This window comes from Triturus cristatus, chromosome 4_2 (genome assembly GCF_964204655.1).
Source record: "Triturus cristatus chromosome 4_2, aTriCri1.1, whole genome shotgun sequence".
NCBI classification, from domain to species: domain Eukaryota; kingdom Metazoa; phylum Chordata; class Amphibia; order Caudata; family Salamandridae; genus Triturus; species Triturus cristatus.
In genome coordinates, this window is record NC_140586.1 from 318504376 (window position 1) to 318521085 (window position 16710).

The 16710-nt window shown below is 46.5% G+C and overlaps 1 protein-coding gene across 1 annotated transcript in view; it reads right to left on the minus strand.

Annotated features, from left to right (window-relative positions):
- PLA2G4A (phospholipase A2 group IVA) overlaps nt 1-16710 on the minus strand; it is a 737221-nt gene that overhangs the window by 224525 nt on the left and 495986 nt on the right. Inside the window, exon 12 of the mRNA XM_085601661.1 lies at nt 2386-2481. Within this exon, the coding sequence (XP_085457787.1) occupies nt 2386-2481 (96 nt within the window). The remainder of the gene's footprint in view (nt 1-2385; nt 2482-16710) is intronic.

The following is a 16710-nucleotide window of genomic DNA, read 5'->3' on the forward strand; positions in this document are numbered from 1 at the left end:
AATACCATCGAGGGTAAGGGGATTGCGCACCGAGGGGAACCCGAGAATGGTGTTGAACCGGAGCACAGCAATTCACGCCCGAACCCAATGACAGAAAAAAAAACCCAATGGATTCGATGCCCATGCCCACTATCAACGAAAGGAGGAGTCACCTTACCTCGTGACTGGGAAGACTGCTTTGAAGAAAAACAACTTACAAACATCCGGATCCAACACTAGATTGCAGGCGTAAGCACAGGGTGTGACCTACAGCTTACATGTCTCGAACAAAACGTTACCAATCTTCAGTAACAATATTTTTGGTGGATGCTATAGCTCCTCACAGATTCCTCACCTTATGAATGTCCTCAACGGTGCAGACTGGATCAAAAAAAACTTTTCCCAATCAATAGCATTCAAGCACAATGCAGCTTCACCTTAACTGCTCATCTGCCACAATCCATCAATGTGGAGCCGGAGCTCATCTTGGTGCTTCACTGATAAAACACCTACAATTTCAATAAGAACTAGGTCTAATGCCTTCTACTAAGATTTTCGGAGCCTATCTCTGCTCAAATAGCCCTATAAAGATGTCTTTGTTGGATCCATGTCACATCAGCATGCAGTGCTTACGATCAGAACACGATCCTTTAGCCTGCAACCCCTATGTATTGATTTACCCAAACGCCATCCCAGAGTTGGAAACCAAGCTATTTTTGGACAATGCTCGCAGGGATGTGCCAAAGTGATACCTTTCAGATAAGTCTCCGGACAGGGAATGACTCCAGTCATAAAGGAGATGATGACTTAAGAGGTTGACAATCTCGTCTCTTCCACTCTTATAAACCAGATGCTGGCATTTTCCTAGATTTATAAACCACAAATGGTCTGTATATGTCTCCTGAAGGGTACATGCCTTGCAACTCTGTGTCTCCTTCAGAGGAAGTCTGTTTGTTTATTTCGGTAGTAGAAAATCAGAGTAAGAGTTTACCTTGCCTACTAGTTAGGCAAAATCTAACATTTTGATAGAAACTTGAATCTTTGCTCTACAATTTCGGCACCTCTACTACCTTTTTGTGAGACACTTTTGGGCTCTGTTCTGGTTGTCTGATAGTGGACTGCAGGGGGACTAGTAGCACACAGACAGATTGCTCGAATAGACATACCCGTTCCATGAGACCCAAGTTTTGTCATTATACCCCTTAACCGGGCAGTTAGCGGATGAGCATTCTCCTCAAAGTTAAATCCAAATAGCCTGTAGGACCCTACAAATCTTCACCAAAGGTAAGCTCGCCCTCCGCATGGTGTATGCAGGGAGACCACTAGCTTACCATGTCCATGCTCTGTTGGAGATGGCAAAGTTAACTCATCAGTCTGCATGACCATGCACATCAGTCTTTCTACGGCCATGTCATCAATGGTTTGGATGCTTCCAAACAGATCCAGAAGTGTAGCCGGGGACTTACTGGTTGAGGCAGTCACTTTACCTGGACTGTAAGTGGTGTCAAATGTGTAGGAGAGCTAGAAACTACCAGAAAACAGTTGAAAAAGCCGGAATTAAGGGAAGGTGGTTAAATCAAGACTGGGAGAGGTGGAGGTAAGCAAAGGACAAAAGTAGAAGTCCAAAGCAAACCTAAAGACACAGTGATGGGACAACAAAAGCAAATGTGGAAATGAGTTTGTAATACTGGGAGATGAAGGTGAGACTGGCAAGATGTGAGACAGTTGAGAGAAGTAGAGATAGTGAGAGAATTAGAGAATTAGAGATGGGGCAGGAGAACACAAGAGTTACAAATGAATTAAAAGCAGCACAGAGAAAGCCTAAGAGAAATCAGTGGGGACAATAAGAAGAAAAGATTGCATGCAAAGGACGTTAGTAAATGAAAAATATACACTGATTTTGCTACTGCGTATTTGTGCCCTGGTATTGTTCCCCTCCACCTTGTTTGGAATGTACAATGTCTTTAAGCTGTGCATGGTGGCACTATTCAAAAAGCTTCACACTGGAATGTATAAATACCAGCAACAGAACTTGCAAGATAGAAGAGGTGCAGGTGCACAGAAAACACCTTATCTAGAACGAATGCATGTAACAGATGCTGCAAGCTACTTTACCAACCTCGTCTTTCGACTCTGCATTACCTTTAAGAACTAGCAAAACACCATATGCCACCTTTTTAACTGGAAGCCTTTGACTCATGCCCAGCAATGCCCCCAGAGAATGGCTTTGTTTTGCAACAGCATACATTATCAAAATGTTGTGTCAGTTCTTGCAGAAACAGGTTTAAAAAAGAGAATGCGTTTATGCAAGTGATGCCAACCCATCCCATAAAACACCAGCGTCCCCCATATGCCAGGGGGAAACTTGCCCGGTATTCACGTTTTTTGATTACTGTACATTGTTACCTAATTCTTCTTCCATTGTAGATCCTGTATTCTGGGACTTAGTGGATACGCCAAGCACTCTGTTAAACAAGATGGAAAAGGCGCTTCCCCAAACACCTGAATAAATCAAAAGAGAGAAAATACATTCAGGAAAATGTTCTGTATACCAGTCAGGTTTTCAGTATTTTAATGGACTCCAAGTCATATAGAGAACACTGCAGAGTATGATGGGCACATCTCCTATTACGGACTACCAGAATCATATCTTCAAACAAACCTTTAGGGGAAAATGTGTTCATAGCTGAATTAGAATTTCATGCTATCCATAAGAGCAAGAATGCAGGCTAGTGTAACAACCAACAACTTACAGACTGCAGAGTTCAAAACTTTAATTTCACTGCTGTAGCGTGCTAACTTTTTAAAGGGCGTCAATTTCCACGTGCTCCCAATTCTGATAAAGCTAACTTTTGCCAATTCGGTTAACTGAAAATATTGGAACCATGTTTCATGTGAAGGCTCCCTTACATTGGTAAAGGCATATAATACTTGAGGGTCAGCTACTCCTTCACATCCCAGTGAAATGAATCTCTCCAGGGCTTCCCAACTTGGACAAGCTTAACAGCGGAGTTGTTACTATGGAACATAGAATGGAGCTGGGAAATTGGCTATTCCTCACTGACTGATAGTGCTTGTATGTCAGATTTTAGGAGTGGTGTGCTCACAAAGGGACACTTCAATGGTATATGTGTAATCTGAGATGCAATGCGCCACAACCATCATCAATTCAAGCTGCTGTACTAATAATCAACTCATATTTTCACATCGATAATGGTTTTTGGTGTCAAACATCTCAGCTATTCTACCACACACTGTGTAAATACCAATATTTCACCAGAAGAGGTGTTCAGAGGTTCAAAGTAAGACCTTCAGTTAATCTCAGTTTCGTCCAGTTTAGCGGTTTAATCAGATCAGTTTACCTTATCTAGGATATTTTGGGACTTGGTCTGACATGTCTGGAGGTTAAAAGCAGTGACATCTAATGAGGGGAAGTTTGGGCAGGATATGTAATGTTCTGTTCTCACAAATTAACACATTTTCTTCACAGTGACAATATGCTGATGTGGAAGTGACCATCTAGAATGAGCTCAGATGCACAAGATCGGACTTTAAAAAGATTGCCATGTGTTGAAGACTTAAGCATTGTTATGCTAACAAGAAAGCTTAAGTCAAATTTGCAAATGAGCTACACAGAAAAAACATTTTCAATTGCACTTTTCAAAGAGTACAAGCACAGCTAGGTTAAGGGGAAAGAAGACTCACAGAATCTCATCTGAAGCATCAGGCTAACTAAGTCTTCTATAAATGCTGGGTCTTGAACAGACTGCACTTTCATTCCCTGGGCTGCACTTGAGGCTAAAAATGCTCACAACTTTAACCAAACAGGAGCAGCGTCATAGAATGATATAAGCCGAAGGAAAACATTACTTACCCTGCAACGGTCAAGTTGTACCTTAGAGTGCTGTAAATTCACAAGCTCTGCATACCCCTGCATCAAGTGTTGGGTGTGGATGTTTGCAAGCTGTTTTTCTTCAAAGTTGTTTTCTGTCTTGAGATGTTGTGTTACTCCTCCCTGAATCCCACAATAAATCAGGACAAAGACTCCACCTTTGATTGTATTTTCTCCCCAATGCATGAGTGTAGTAAGTAGAGTAAGCAAAGAAGAGTAAAAGTGGACGGGCCACAAGGAATCCACTTGCTTTGTGTTTGGGGCATTTAAGAGCGTGAAAACTATTCAAGATAGGAGGGAGAGACGATGTGCACACTACAGGATGCAGAAGGGACAAGTTGATGAAAGCCCTGACACGCTTTCCTGAGAGGGATCCAAACTATAGAAGAAAGGATACTCGGGAGGGGGGGGGAGGGGGGGGGGAGGGAAGCAGGCACAGTGGTCAAAGATCACCCCAAAAACACCAGTAAATTCTCCAGCACAACAGGACTGACCCTCTGGTCTCATGTAAAAGCGGAGTACTACTCCCGAAGGAGTCAGGAATTGAGCCCCAAGAAGTAACTTGAGAGACCTTGACATACAGCTATGGCTAGCGTCATCAAGCCTGCTTGGCATGGAGAGACACTTTTGGCTCAGTAGCCATGACCTGAAAGGGCATTGGAAAAGTTAGCAACCCAAAATGGTTGGTGTCAAAGTTGGCAAACTACTGACTCCAAGAGATCCCAGGTGCAAGGCAGAGCTAACTCTATACTGTACCAACACAGGAGCCTGATCCCACACCCCTCAAGAAGACAAGGCTTTCCTCTGAGGAGTCCATTTCAGAAGAACTCATGAATACCTTATTCCCAAAAACAACAGGGAGTTTGGCGCTTTTCCAGTACCTCACAAGGCACAGTTGTCTTACCTCCTTTAGAAAATGAAAGTTGGACTAATGATGCCAGAAAAAAAGGTTTTGCAGATGGGGCAGCAACACTATGGAGCATCCCAAACTTGGTGGGTCTCCTCCTCTCAATGTATAAAAGGTACTATTAGGAGGAGATTTAACAACTTGTCGGACACCTTCTGGAGGCCTACAGGAATAGAGGCAATGAGTTGATGCAGGAGGACCAGCTCCACAGCTAACTTTAGATTGACTTAGATACAACATAACACAAGAGGAGAGGTGGAGGTACAGCAAAGCACACCCTCTGCAAAAATCAAGATATACACAAAGTGAGATGGCCAACAGTATCAGACCAATTCCCCTCCACCACCACCAAGACAATAATGAAGTAAGTCCTGAAAAAAACATTCACTTGGAATCACAAAGGCATATATATTGATCCTAAAGTGCCAATTAGATTGGATGAGGAGGCCTCACCAACTAGTTCTGGCATTCTTCATCATTACCAACCTAATCTCACCGTGGTAAGATGGGACTATTAGGAAAGACTCAACCTCATTCAAAGGGAGTTCATGACAAAAACTAAACATGTTAATACTTTTAATAGTGGGCACCTTATGTACAACTAAAACTTACAAAGGGGATGGTAAACAGGTACAATGACACAGCCATACATGTTAAGCCAAGATGTTTCTGCCCACATACATGCTGATACTGGTCCGGGCCATTCATCAGGGCAAAAGGGGATCCGATCACTACTTCTAACAGAAAGTAAGTGTGAAGTGCAGAGTTGTCCGAATGTGAATTCTAGTATGACAACCCAGGTAATCATGATTCCTTAACTCTAGGGAACTAGAGCTTCATGGTCCGGACGGAGGTGGTAACCTCTGTAGTCACACAGCCGTCATGAGATAAACCAGCAGGTCAATCGTCAAGAGGAATACCGGCAGGTAGCCTGCAGGTATACCTCTTGACAAATGTGTGACTAAAGAGGATACCTCCTCCATCCAGACCATGAAGCTCTATACCAACAGTGAATAAAATTTTTTTCATTTATTCACGGTCATCATAAAATACTGACCTTTAGGTTCAGCAGCAGCCAGTGACGCTGTGTGATGGCACATGAAGGCACCTTGCACCAGCCATCTGAGTGGTTTTCCAGGGCTAATGAAGTTCCAGCTCTGGAATTAGGGGTCTGGCATGCTTAAGTGCCTGGTCACAGCTAAAGGTAGCCCTGAGTGCTGTATCAGAGACTGAAACCTGCTGCCTGCAATTAACAGGTTCAAAGTTTCAGTTTCATGTTTCAGTGTTGTTTGAAGCGGGAAGGAGCAGTGTGGCTGCCTATGGGTAAATGGTACCACAGGAATACAAACCAGACCTGCGCATTGTAGGAGGCTGGCTCCGTATATGGGTCACACTTATTTAAGTGAGACACCTTGCAATAATCCAGACAACCCTTATGGTGGTTTTAGTGGTCTTGGACAGCCTTAGAAAGATCTCTAAGTGGTAGCTGTGAAGAGCAGCCTTCAGGCTTAGTCTAGAAGGAGTGTTAAGCAGCTTGTTTCACCAGATCCAATCATGTAGTGTAGCTTAAATGAAAAAAACACACTGTGAAGTTATAAAAATGTCTATTTATTACACAACACTCACTAACACATCGGTATATCTCCTAACCCGAGATATCAACACAAATACACAACAATACTTCAGTTGCAAAAGGTAAGTAAGCACACTACACAGTGGACTCCAGTGGGAAACCAAACCATATACTAAGAAAGTGGAATGCGAACTGCGACCGAAGTCAGAATTGGACAAGAAGATTCAGAAGAGCTGGGGACCCAAGGAACCACCCACTGTAAGTACCCAGGAAGCCCGTGGAGGCTGTGTGCAAAGTGGGAACACATCAGCGTACTCAATAGAAGTTAATGGGAAAGTCGCGGTAGCAGTTTTCAAGAAGAAGGACCCTTCCCAGTGGTCCCTGAAGAAACCCTGTGGAAGACAGAAGGTTGGGGAGTCACCCCATCTGTGGATACCCCAGGATCCAGGATACCAGCACCAGAGAAGCCGGGTGCATAGGTGCGAAGTGATGTCGGAAACCGCCACAGACCACAATGAAGGACTTCAGAAAAGATGCCGTTGGCGAAGAAGGTACAAAAGTTCAGTGGAATCCAAGGGTGACAAGAGGAACCTGCAAGCAGAGGGGACAGAGTTTATGCACTCGGGTGTGACCAGGAGACATGGAAGAGCAATGCCCACTGATGATGGAAGATGCAGGAGTACTGACGGAGTCCTTGTCATTGCAGCTGTGGGGACCAGGCAAGGCTGAGGAAGACGAGGAGCCGCGCACAAGCTGTCCCACATTGGAAGTCGAGAACTAGGGGGACGGTTTCCAGCAGGTGCACCAACAAGCCTTGGCAGCAGCAACAGATGTGGAAAACGAAGAAGGGACGACGTTGGGACCAGCAAGGTCCAGGGGACTCACCAAGAGCAGGAGTCAGAGCTGGCCCCGAGCAAGCAGGGGATCCAACTGAAGCGGGAGAAGAGCCTCAAGAGGATCCACAGGCCAAAGGCACAGGAGTCACAAGAGGACCTCAAGCAGCTCACCAAAGATGAAGGCCCACGGTACAGAGGATGCAGTGAGGACAAAGATCTCGTTAGGAAGAGATGCTGGAGGGTGGAGCATCTAGTAGCCGGAAGATCTCTAGAGTGCAGAGCCAACAAGTTATGGCAATAGCAAGTCAATGTAGTGCACAGGGGTTTGGTCCCAGTGGTTCCGACAAGAGATACTGGCCTCAAAGTTGCAGAGAGGGCAGGTCAGGCTTCAATGGAGTTGCAGAACTACCACCTGTGTTGCTGATCCTGTTGAAGTCCGTGGGACTTCAGGAGCAGCAGACTGGTCAGCTTTGTTGGGGCGCCTGCAGATGCAGGGGAGTGACTCCTTCACTCCAAGGGAGATTACTTTTGGTGTCCTTGATGCCCACAAGTCTGTTGAAGAGCCTGGAAGAAGCACAGACAATGCAGAAGACTTGCAGAACAGCAAGACTAGGAGCAGCAGGAGTCTTCCTTGATGCAGTCTCGGTTCCAGGTAAAGTCCAAGTGTCCAAATGGTCGAAGAGTGACGTGGTGTCAGGCTTGAGTCTTGTCCCACTACGAATCTGAGGACCCACCCACAGGTAAGCCCTTTTATACCCTAAGAAAGGGGTTAGGAAGTCTCAGGGGTCGCTCCCAGAGGAGGGGCTGGACAGAGGGGAGGATACTCCCATGTCCTTTGTCCAGTTTTGCATCAGAGCAGGAGCCAAGGGCTCCCAGAACTGGTTCTAACTAGAGTATGCAAGGAGGGCACCAACTGTGCCCTTCAAAGCAGTATGGTGAAGCTGGCAAGTGCCCCCACCCCAGCCCAATACACTAAGTCCTGTATGGGAGGTGGTCACACCTCCCTGCAACAGGAAAACCTATTGTTCTACCTTCCCCTGCTTGAGCTTGGCTCAGCAGCAGGAGGGCAAAATCATGCCTGTGGTCAGCAGCAGCACTAGCTTGCTGTCCGACCCTTAAAGGCTGTAATTGAGAGTACAGGGGGGTACCCCAAGGGAGCCCCCAGTACAAGGGATCATACTTCCAACACTGGAATCAGTGTTGGTGTATGATTTCAACATGTTTTATACCAAACATGACCGGGTTTGGTGCAGCACTATAGAGTTAGACATCTCATAATGACTGATGTCTACTATATGTTTTTAAATGGCTGACTGCACTTACAAAGCCTGGAGAATCAACTCCGGGGTTTGTATCGGTGTCCTGCTCATGCAGGGGCACCCTCACGCTTCTAATCAGGCACCCTGCCTTCAGGATTGAAAGGCCTGCCTTAGGGGTGCCGTATAGGTTTTGAGTGTAGCAGATATAAGGAAACAAATCTGTATTAAGTGGTGGTAGCACTTGCTTACACAGGCTGTGATGGCAGGCCTGTAGTCACAGTTTGAGTGGTCTCTCATGGGTGGCATAATACATGCTGCAGCCCAAGGACGGCCCCTGGTGTACATATGCCCTGGATACCTCAGTACCATATACTAGAGACTTTCAAGGGTACACCAGTAGCCAATTGTGGAGGTACCAAAGTACTTATCTTAGCAGATTTCGGGAGGGAGCATAGTGGCTTGGGTACAGATTAGCAGGATTCCAGCCAGACTATTCACAAAAACAGACTGACACTAGCAAAAAGTAGGGTAAATCATGAAAGCAGATCCTACTTTCCTACACGCAGGAAGCAACTTACAGCGAAAAGTGCTTTTGAATGGTGTTTGTGCAAGCCTGTCTGTGTGCCTATGTGTGTGAAATGTGAAGCAGTGGGTGTCAGTATGAGAGAGAGAGAGAGCAATTGAGAATGAAGGAGTGAGAGTAAGAGTGAATGCAGGTGAATGAGAAAGTAAGAATAAGTTATTAAATGTGAGGATGCAAGAAAAGGAGCGTTTGAGCAACGAGAGAGCATGTGCAAGAAACAGTGAGAGATTAATTGAGAATGAATGTGAGAAGGAATGCGAGAATGAGTGAAAGAATGAGTGTGAGTGAATGACAGCAAGTGTAATTAAGTGAGAATGAGTGAGTGAGAAGCAGTGAGAATAAGTATAAGGGGGTGAGAGTAAGTTAGTGCAAGTAAGTGAGGTTAATGGGTGAGAGTGATTGAGAATTAGTCTGTGAGAAGATGCGAGTTAGAGGACGTAAGTGAGCATAAGTGAGTGATTGAATGCAAGTGAGAATGAGTGATTGAAAATGTGGTGTTATGCTTATGAGACTACAGTTTTCTCTGGCTTACTGAAGGTAATTCTTGGCTTACAGCGACACTCAAAATGCTGGCATAGTGGAAGTAATACTTGGTACTGACATATTAGAGGTAATACTTGGTACTGGTGTACTAGATAATACTTTGCATATAAGGATACCCACTGGAAAATGATGGTGCTGGCTGGCTGCCATATTAAAAGTAATATTTGGTATAACAGACTTCTATAACAAAATACTGACACTGGCAAACTAGTGGTAATTCTTGAAATATGGGGCATCAGTAGTAAAATACTGGTGCTGTCTCATTGTAGAATGTTCTTTGCAAATGAAATGGCAACCACTAGCTCTAGGAAGGAACCATGACACAGTGCTGGCCAAAACCTCAAGGACTGAACAGCATCTAAAATCTCAGGAATACTCCAACGCACTGAGCCACACTCACCACATTCCAGGATAGGGAACCCTATCTACGTTCACCTGGAAGTCCATATAAACACATATGGTGAGCCTAATTAACCTCTACCTGTTTCCACAGAGAGAATATATGGAACGATTCTCCTTGCTGTGAAACTCCAACTTTTTGGGGGCCAAACATACAGTAGATTTCTCTAGACCCCAAATGTAACTTCCCCCTTTGTAGAGATAATTTGTTGTAATTACAGGACTAAAGGACTGTTAATAATGTGGCAGATCTTTTTGAGAATCACTTGCTATTACATGATAATAACGGACCCCATCATGAACCTTCATCATCAATATGAACGCAATATTTATTATGTTATAATTAGTATATCATAATCCTAAGTATAATATTTGAATAAGGTGTATCATTTTAGTAATGAACGATGCAACAATGAATATTACTCTGAATCTGCTCTTCAACCTGAACATCTTATTTTCACCATAATTCCTACTGATGATGATGTCCTCCTTTCATCTTCCTGTTGACAGATGTTCTAGGATCACTTATTCTTACTATTTGTTTAGGGAAGGAGTAGCTAAGCATTTTTTGCTTTAGATTGGTTTGTCTTTTCTAATTGGAGAATTTCAATATGACAGACACTATGTGCACATGCACATATATAATATGTGTGTATGCCAGCAAGCTTGGCACCTAGCTTAAATAGCATTGGCAAATCCAATAGGTCTCGCCAATGCAAGAGCTATTGGCTTTGCCAATGTGCTTTAGCCATGTTGGACACCAGCGTGGCTACTGTTCAGCCTGGCTAAATGGTGGAGTGGCGTGATGCTGCGCAGAGTGGCATAGAGTGGGGCGTCGCAGAGTAGCGTGGAGGGAGAAGAGTGTCAGAGTGGAGTAGCACAGTGAGTTAGAGTGGAGAGGCGTAGAGTGGAGTGGTATAGAGTGTAGTAAAGTAACGAGGAGTGTTGTAGAGGTAGTTGCGTAGAGCGAAGTAGATTGTCGTGGAGTGGCATAGAGTGGAGTAGTGTAGTAGAGTTATGGCAGAGTGGAATAGTAGAGTATCAGAGTGGAGAAGTGGGTCCTAGATTACTAGAGTAAAGTGGCATGGTGCAGAGTGAGTTGTGTAGAGCATTGCAGAGTAGAGTGGCATATAAAGTCGTAGAGTGGGGTAGGGTTTAATGGAGGAGTGTGTAAGAGAGGAGTATTGTGGAGTGCAATGTTGTAGAGTGGCCTAGAGTGAAGTGGTGTAGAGTACAGTGGTGCAGAGTAGATTGGCGTAGAGTGCAGTGACATTGACTACATTGGTTTTGACTCAAGTCGTGTAGAGTGCAGTGACAGAGTGAAGTGGTAAAGAGTAGTGGGCTGTGTTGTAGAGTGGAGAAGAGCAGAGTTGAGTTGCGTAGCGTAGATTGCAGTGGCGCAGAGTGCAGTGGTGAAAAGTGCTGTGTTGCAGGGTAGAATGGTGCAGAGTAGAGCGGCGTGGCGTATACTGCAGCGGTGCAGAGAAGATCAGAGTGGTGCAGAATAGATCAGAGTGGTGTAGAGTAGATTGATGTAGAGTGCAGTGCCGTAGAGTGATGCAGAGTAGAGTGGCGTAGTGAATATGCTACTTACCAGTATGCATCTGTTCTTGGCATGTGGGCTGCTGACATTCATATCTGTGCATAGATCGCCGCCTAGTGTTGGGTCCGGATGATTGCACATTGTTGTCCTGGAAGAGTCTTCGAAGTATCCTGAGATGGGTGACTCCTCCCCTGGACCACAGTGCGCATGGGCATCCTCTCCATCCCCAGATTGTTTTTCGCCATTGTGGCAGTGATGGAGTAGATACAGGAAGTGATGACCATGCTATACAGTAATTCTGAGAGCTGCAGCTGCGACAGGCACCGGGGAGGAGGGTGGGCGATATGAATGTCAGCAGCCCTACATGCCAAGAACAGATGCATACTGGTAAGTAGCATATTCAGTTCGAGGCATGTGGGCTGCTGAATTCATATCTGTGCATAGAATACACAGCAGTACCTCCTATTAGCGGCGGCTACCCATGCCAGCTGCAGCAGTCTGAAAAAGAGTTTTGAGAACAGCCTGTCCTACAGCTGCCTGCTGTTTTGAGTGTACATCTACACAGTAGTGTTTTGTAAATGTATGTATAGTGGACCATGTGGCTGCTCTACATATTTCTTGTAAAGGAATGTTTCCCAGGAAAGCCATGGAGGCCCCTAACTTCCGTGTTGAGTGGGCTCGTGGTGGAATCGTTAATGTGCGTTTAGCTTTTTGATAACAAATTTGGATACATTTAACGATCCATCTGGCTATACCTGCTTTGGAAATGGCGTTGCCTTTGTGTTGTGGAGAGAAGGCAACAAAGAGTTGTTTAGTCTTCCTAAAATTTTAGTTCTGTGAATATAGTTTATGAGGGCCCTTTTTACATCTAGTGTGTGGAGCATCCTCTCAGCGACATTTTGTGGGTTTTGAAAGAAAACAGGCAGTTCGATGGTTTGGTTCATGTGTAACTGCAATATTACTTTAGGCATGAATTTGGGGTTGGTACGCAGTACGACCCGGTTTGCGTGAACTTGTATAAATGGCTCTTGAATGGTTAGTGCCTGGAGTTCACTAACTTTTCTTAAGGAAGTGATGGCAACCAGGAAAACAACTTTCCAGGTAAGGAATTGAATCTCACAAGAATGGAGAGGTTCAAAGGGTGGACCCATTAGTCTGGTGAGGACCAAGTTGAGGTTCCACACCGGTGCTGGGGGGTGCCTTGGGGGAATCACCCGTTTAAGTCCTTCCAAGAAGGCTTTGATGGCAGGCACTCTGAATAAAGAGAGGTGCTGCCTGTTTTGGAGATAGGCTGCTATTGCGGTTAAATGGACACGGATTGAGGTGTATGCTAGATTGCATCGGTATAGGTGTAATAGATAGCAGATTATGTTCTGAATAGATGCGTCGAGCGGGTTAATGTCATTGTTGTTGCAATAAATGACAAACCTCTTCCATTTGGCTGCATAGCAAGCTCTCGTAGTGGGTCTCCTAGCTTCCTTAATGATCTCCATACAGTCAGGTGGCAGGTTTAGGTAGCCAAACTCTAGGACTTCAGGAGCCAGATTGCCAGGTTCAGCTGTTGCGGATCTGGGTGTTGAATTTCTCCATGGTTCTGCGTCAAAAGCGCGGGTTTGATCCGCAGCCTTTGATGCGGCACCACGGAAAGTTCCAGAAAGGTGGTGTACCATGGCTGGCGTGCCCATGTTGGAGCAACCAGGATGAGTGTCAGTGAGTGCTGTCGCAGTTTGCGTGCCACCAGCGGTATCAACGGCGCTGGGGGAAAAGCGTACGCAAATCTGCCGGACCAGTTCATCCATATCGCATTGCCCTGCGACTGTGGATGTGGGAACCTGGCGGCAAAGCTTTGGCATTTTGCGTTTTCCCTTGTGGCGAATAGGTCTATCTCTGGATGACCCCACTGCTGGAAGTACGGTCGGAGTACTGATGGGTGTAACTTCCACTCGTGCATCTGGTGGCTGTGTCTGCTGAGCAGATCCGCCATCTGGTTGTCCTTGCCGGGGAGGTGTTCCGCCATGAGGAATATGTTCCTCTGAATGGCCCACTTCCACATGCTCTGAGCCAGATGAGACAACTGTGGAGAGTGTGTTCCTCCCTGCTTCTGTATGTAGTACATGGCAGTCATGTTGTCCGTCCGGATCAACACGACCTTGTTGCACAGGTGTACTTTGAATGCTTTCATTGCCAGGAAGATTGCCATCAGTTCCAGAAGGTTGATGTGCATCTTCTTTTGTTGTGTAGTCCATAGTCTCTGCACTGTGTAATTGAGTACATGAGCTCCCCATCCCTGGAGAGACGCGTCCGCTGTCAGTATTATTTGTGGGACAGGCTCTTGGAACGGTCGGCCCTTGCAAAGGTTTTGTGGATTCCACCAATGCAGAGAGTTGTATGCCCGACCGCTCACCAACACTAGGTCTTTCAACTGTCCTTGAGCCTGATTCCACTGACGTGCTAAGCACTCCTGAAGCGGGCGCATATGTAGTCTCGCGTGTGGGACTATGAAGATGCAGGAGGCCATCATGCCTATCAACTGCATGAACACTCGCGCCGGAAGGGAGTGTTGAGGTTTGAATTTTGAGATCAGCAGTTGCATGCTGTTGATTCTCACTAAAGTTGGCTGAGCTGTGGCAGCCAGAGTGTTGATTGTGGCGCCTAAGTACTGTTGTACGTGCGCACGTTGGAGACTTGAATTTGGGTAATTTAGTGAGAATCCCAGATCGTGAAGAAGGTGAGTGGTGTGGGACATGTGGGTGGCACATTGTTGTGCTGATTTGGCCTGAACTAGCCAGTCGTCCAAATAAGGGAAGACGTGAATATTTTGTCTTCGCAGATGCGCGGCCACTGTCGCCAGGCACTTGGTAAAGACCCTGGGCGCTGTTGTTACTCCGAAGGGGAGAACTTTGAACTGATAGTGATTGCCCTGAATGGTGAATCTGAGGTATTTCCTGTGTGAAGGGTGTATTGGTATGTGGAAGTATGCATCCTTCAGGTCTAGTGTAGCTAGGAAATCCCCCTGAGTGAGTAGTGGGAGAACCTGTTGGAGGGTGAGCATATGGAAATGCTCCGACAGTATATATAGGTTTAGGGGTCGCAGGTCTAGGATAGGTCGGAGCGAGCCGTCCTTTTTTGGGATCAAGAAGTACAGAGAGTACACTCCTGTGCCCTGCTGGGCGGTGGGCACTACTTCTATGGCCCCTTTTGCGAGCATAGCAAGCACTTCTTGCTGGAGTAAATGTAAGTGTTCGGCTGACATTGGACGGTGCTTTGGTGGTATATTGGGTGGAGTGGAAGTTAGTTCCAGACAGTACCCATGTTGAATGATGTCCCTGACCCGCCTGTCCGTGGTGATGTTCTTCATGCGGGCAGGAACAGCTGGAGTCGTCCCCCGACAGGTGTTAAGTGGTCGGGGGGTAGGGAGAGGGCGTCACTGTTTGTTTTTTGGAGAGCACCTGGTGTTGCCATATCCACGTCCCCTGCCCTTGGCGCTGGATCCACAATATCCACCCCTGTTGTTTTTGTCGTAGGTGGTTTGTGTGCCACCTTTGGCATACTGTTGTTGTGACCCCTGGCCTCTTGACGTTCCCCTATTTCCAGTGCGACGAAAGGAGCCACTACGAAATTGTTGGGTTTGTAGCGCCCCTATAGATTTGGCAGTATCTGTGTCTTTTTTTATTTTCTCTAGGGTAGTGTCAACGTCTGGGCCAAATAAAAATTCCGTGTTAACCGGTAAGTTGAAGATATTGTTTTGGATCTCGGGTTTGAAGCCTGAGATGCGTAACCAGGCATGGCGTCGTAACATGACACTAGTGTTTATTGCCCTGGCCGCTGTGTCAGCTGCGTCTAGGGCGCATTTTATGGACGCATTAGTGAGGAGTTGTCCTTCTCTAATGAGGAGCTCCGCTGACTCTTTATACTCCTCTGGTAGGTGTTGGAGCAGTGACTCTAGCGTGTCATAATGTGACCTGTCATAACGTGCCAGGAGTGCTTGTGTATTGGCAATGCGCAGGATATTGGCTGTTTGCGCTGCCACACGTTTGCCAGATGTTTCAAGGACCTTTGACTCCTTGTCTGGGGGAGGAGCATCACCAGTTGTCTGTGGGTGGGCTCTTTTGCGAGCGTTGGCAACCACCATAGAGTCTAATGGCAACTGACCCCTAATGTATTTAGGGTCACCAGGTGCATACTTATATTTCTTTTCAATCCTGGGGTTTAAGACTCGGGCTCTTGTGGTGTCTTTGAAAATGTCTTTGGCAGGCTTCAGAACCCCTTTAAGCATGGGCAGAGTCTTGACAGTTCTTTCCGAAGATGCGAAAGTGTCAAGCAGGAAGTCCTCCTCAATGGCGTCAGAGTGCAGTTCCACCCCATGATGAGCAGCAGCCCGTTCGATAAGGGCATTAAATGCGGCCGTGTCCTCTGTAGGAGAAGTTTTAATATTGTAGAGTTGCGCATCCTGAGCATGTGGCGTGACACTTGGGTCTGTGGGGTCATCCCATGCCTGATCAGGATCCTGTGTTTCATCGGGATCTGCGTCCCCGGGGTAGATGGTATCGTCCCCACCATATTCCTGCATCGGGTCCGATTCAGAAGGGGTAGGAGAAAAGGACTGCGGATCTAAGTGGAGGGGATGGAAGTGTTCTTGTAGCACTGGTTCCTGCTCCGCCGGTAGCTTGCGTTTAAGAGGAATTTTGTATGGCACCTCTTCCCTGACTGGAGTGATCTTGCGCTTGTGGAGCATGAGCCTGCCAGTGTCGGCGTCGATAAACTGTGGCCCTGAAGGGTCGTGTTCTGTTAGTCCAGAGGTGGTGGACTGTGTGTGGAGGACACGTGTTCGAATTTGAAAGAGTTTCGGTGCCGATGTCGGTGGCAGCCCAAAGGTAATGTTGGTGGGCTCCGAGTGCACTGTACCGGGTGAGGTAGTGTGGGGACCCGAGGTAGAGTGGAGGGCTACCTGGTCCCGGATACGTTGGAGAGATGCAGAGACCTGCTGCACAGCAAACTGAGATTGTGGTTTGGTGGGCATCTTGGTAGTAGGTGTGGAGGCCGACCCCGACTTTTTTGTCGGAAGGGGGTCACTGGCTTGAAGGGATGCATCGATAGTCGACGTAGTCGAGGACTTCTTCGGCATCGGTGCTTTAGGCGTCGACGTAGCCGAGGCGGCCATTTTGACTGCGGAGGCGACGGGCTTCGGTGTCGGCG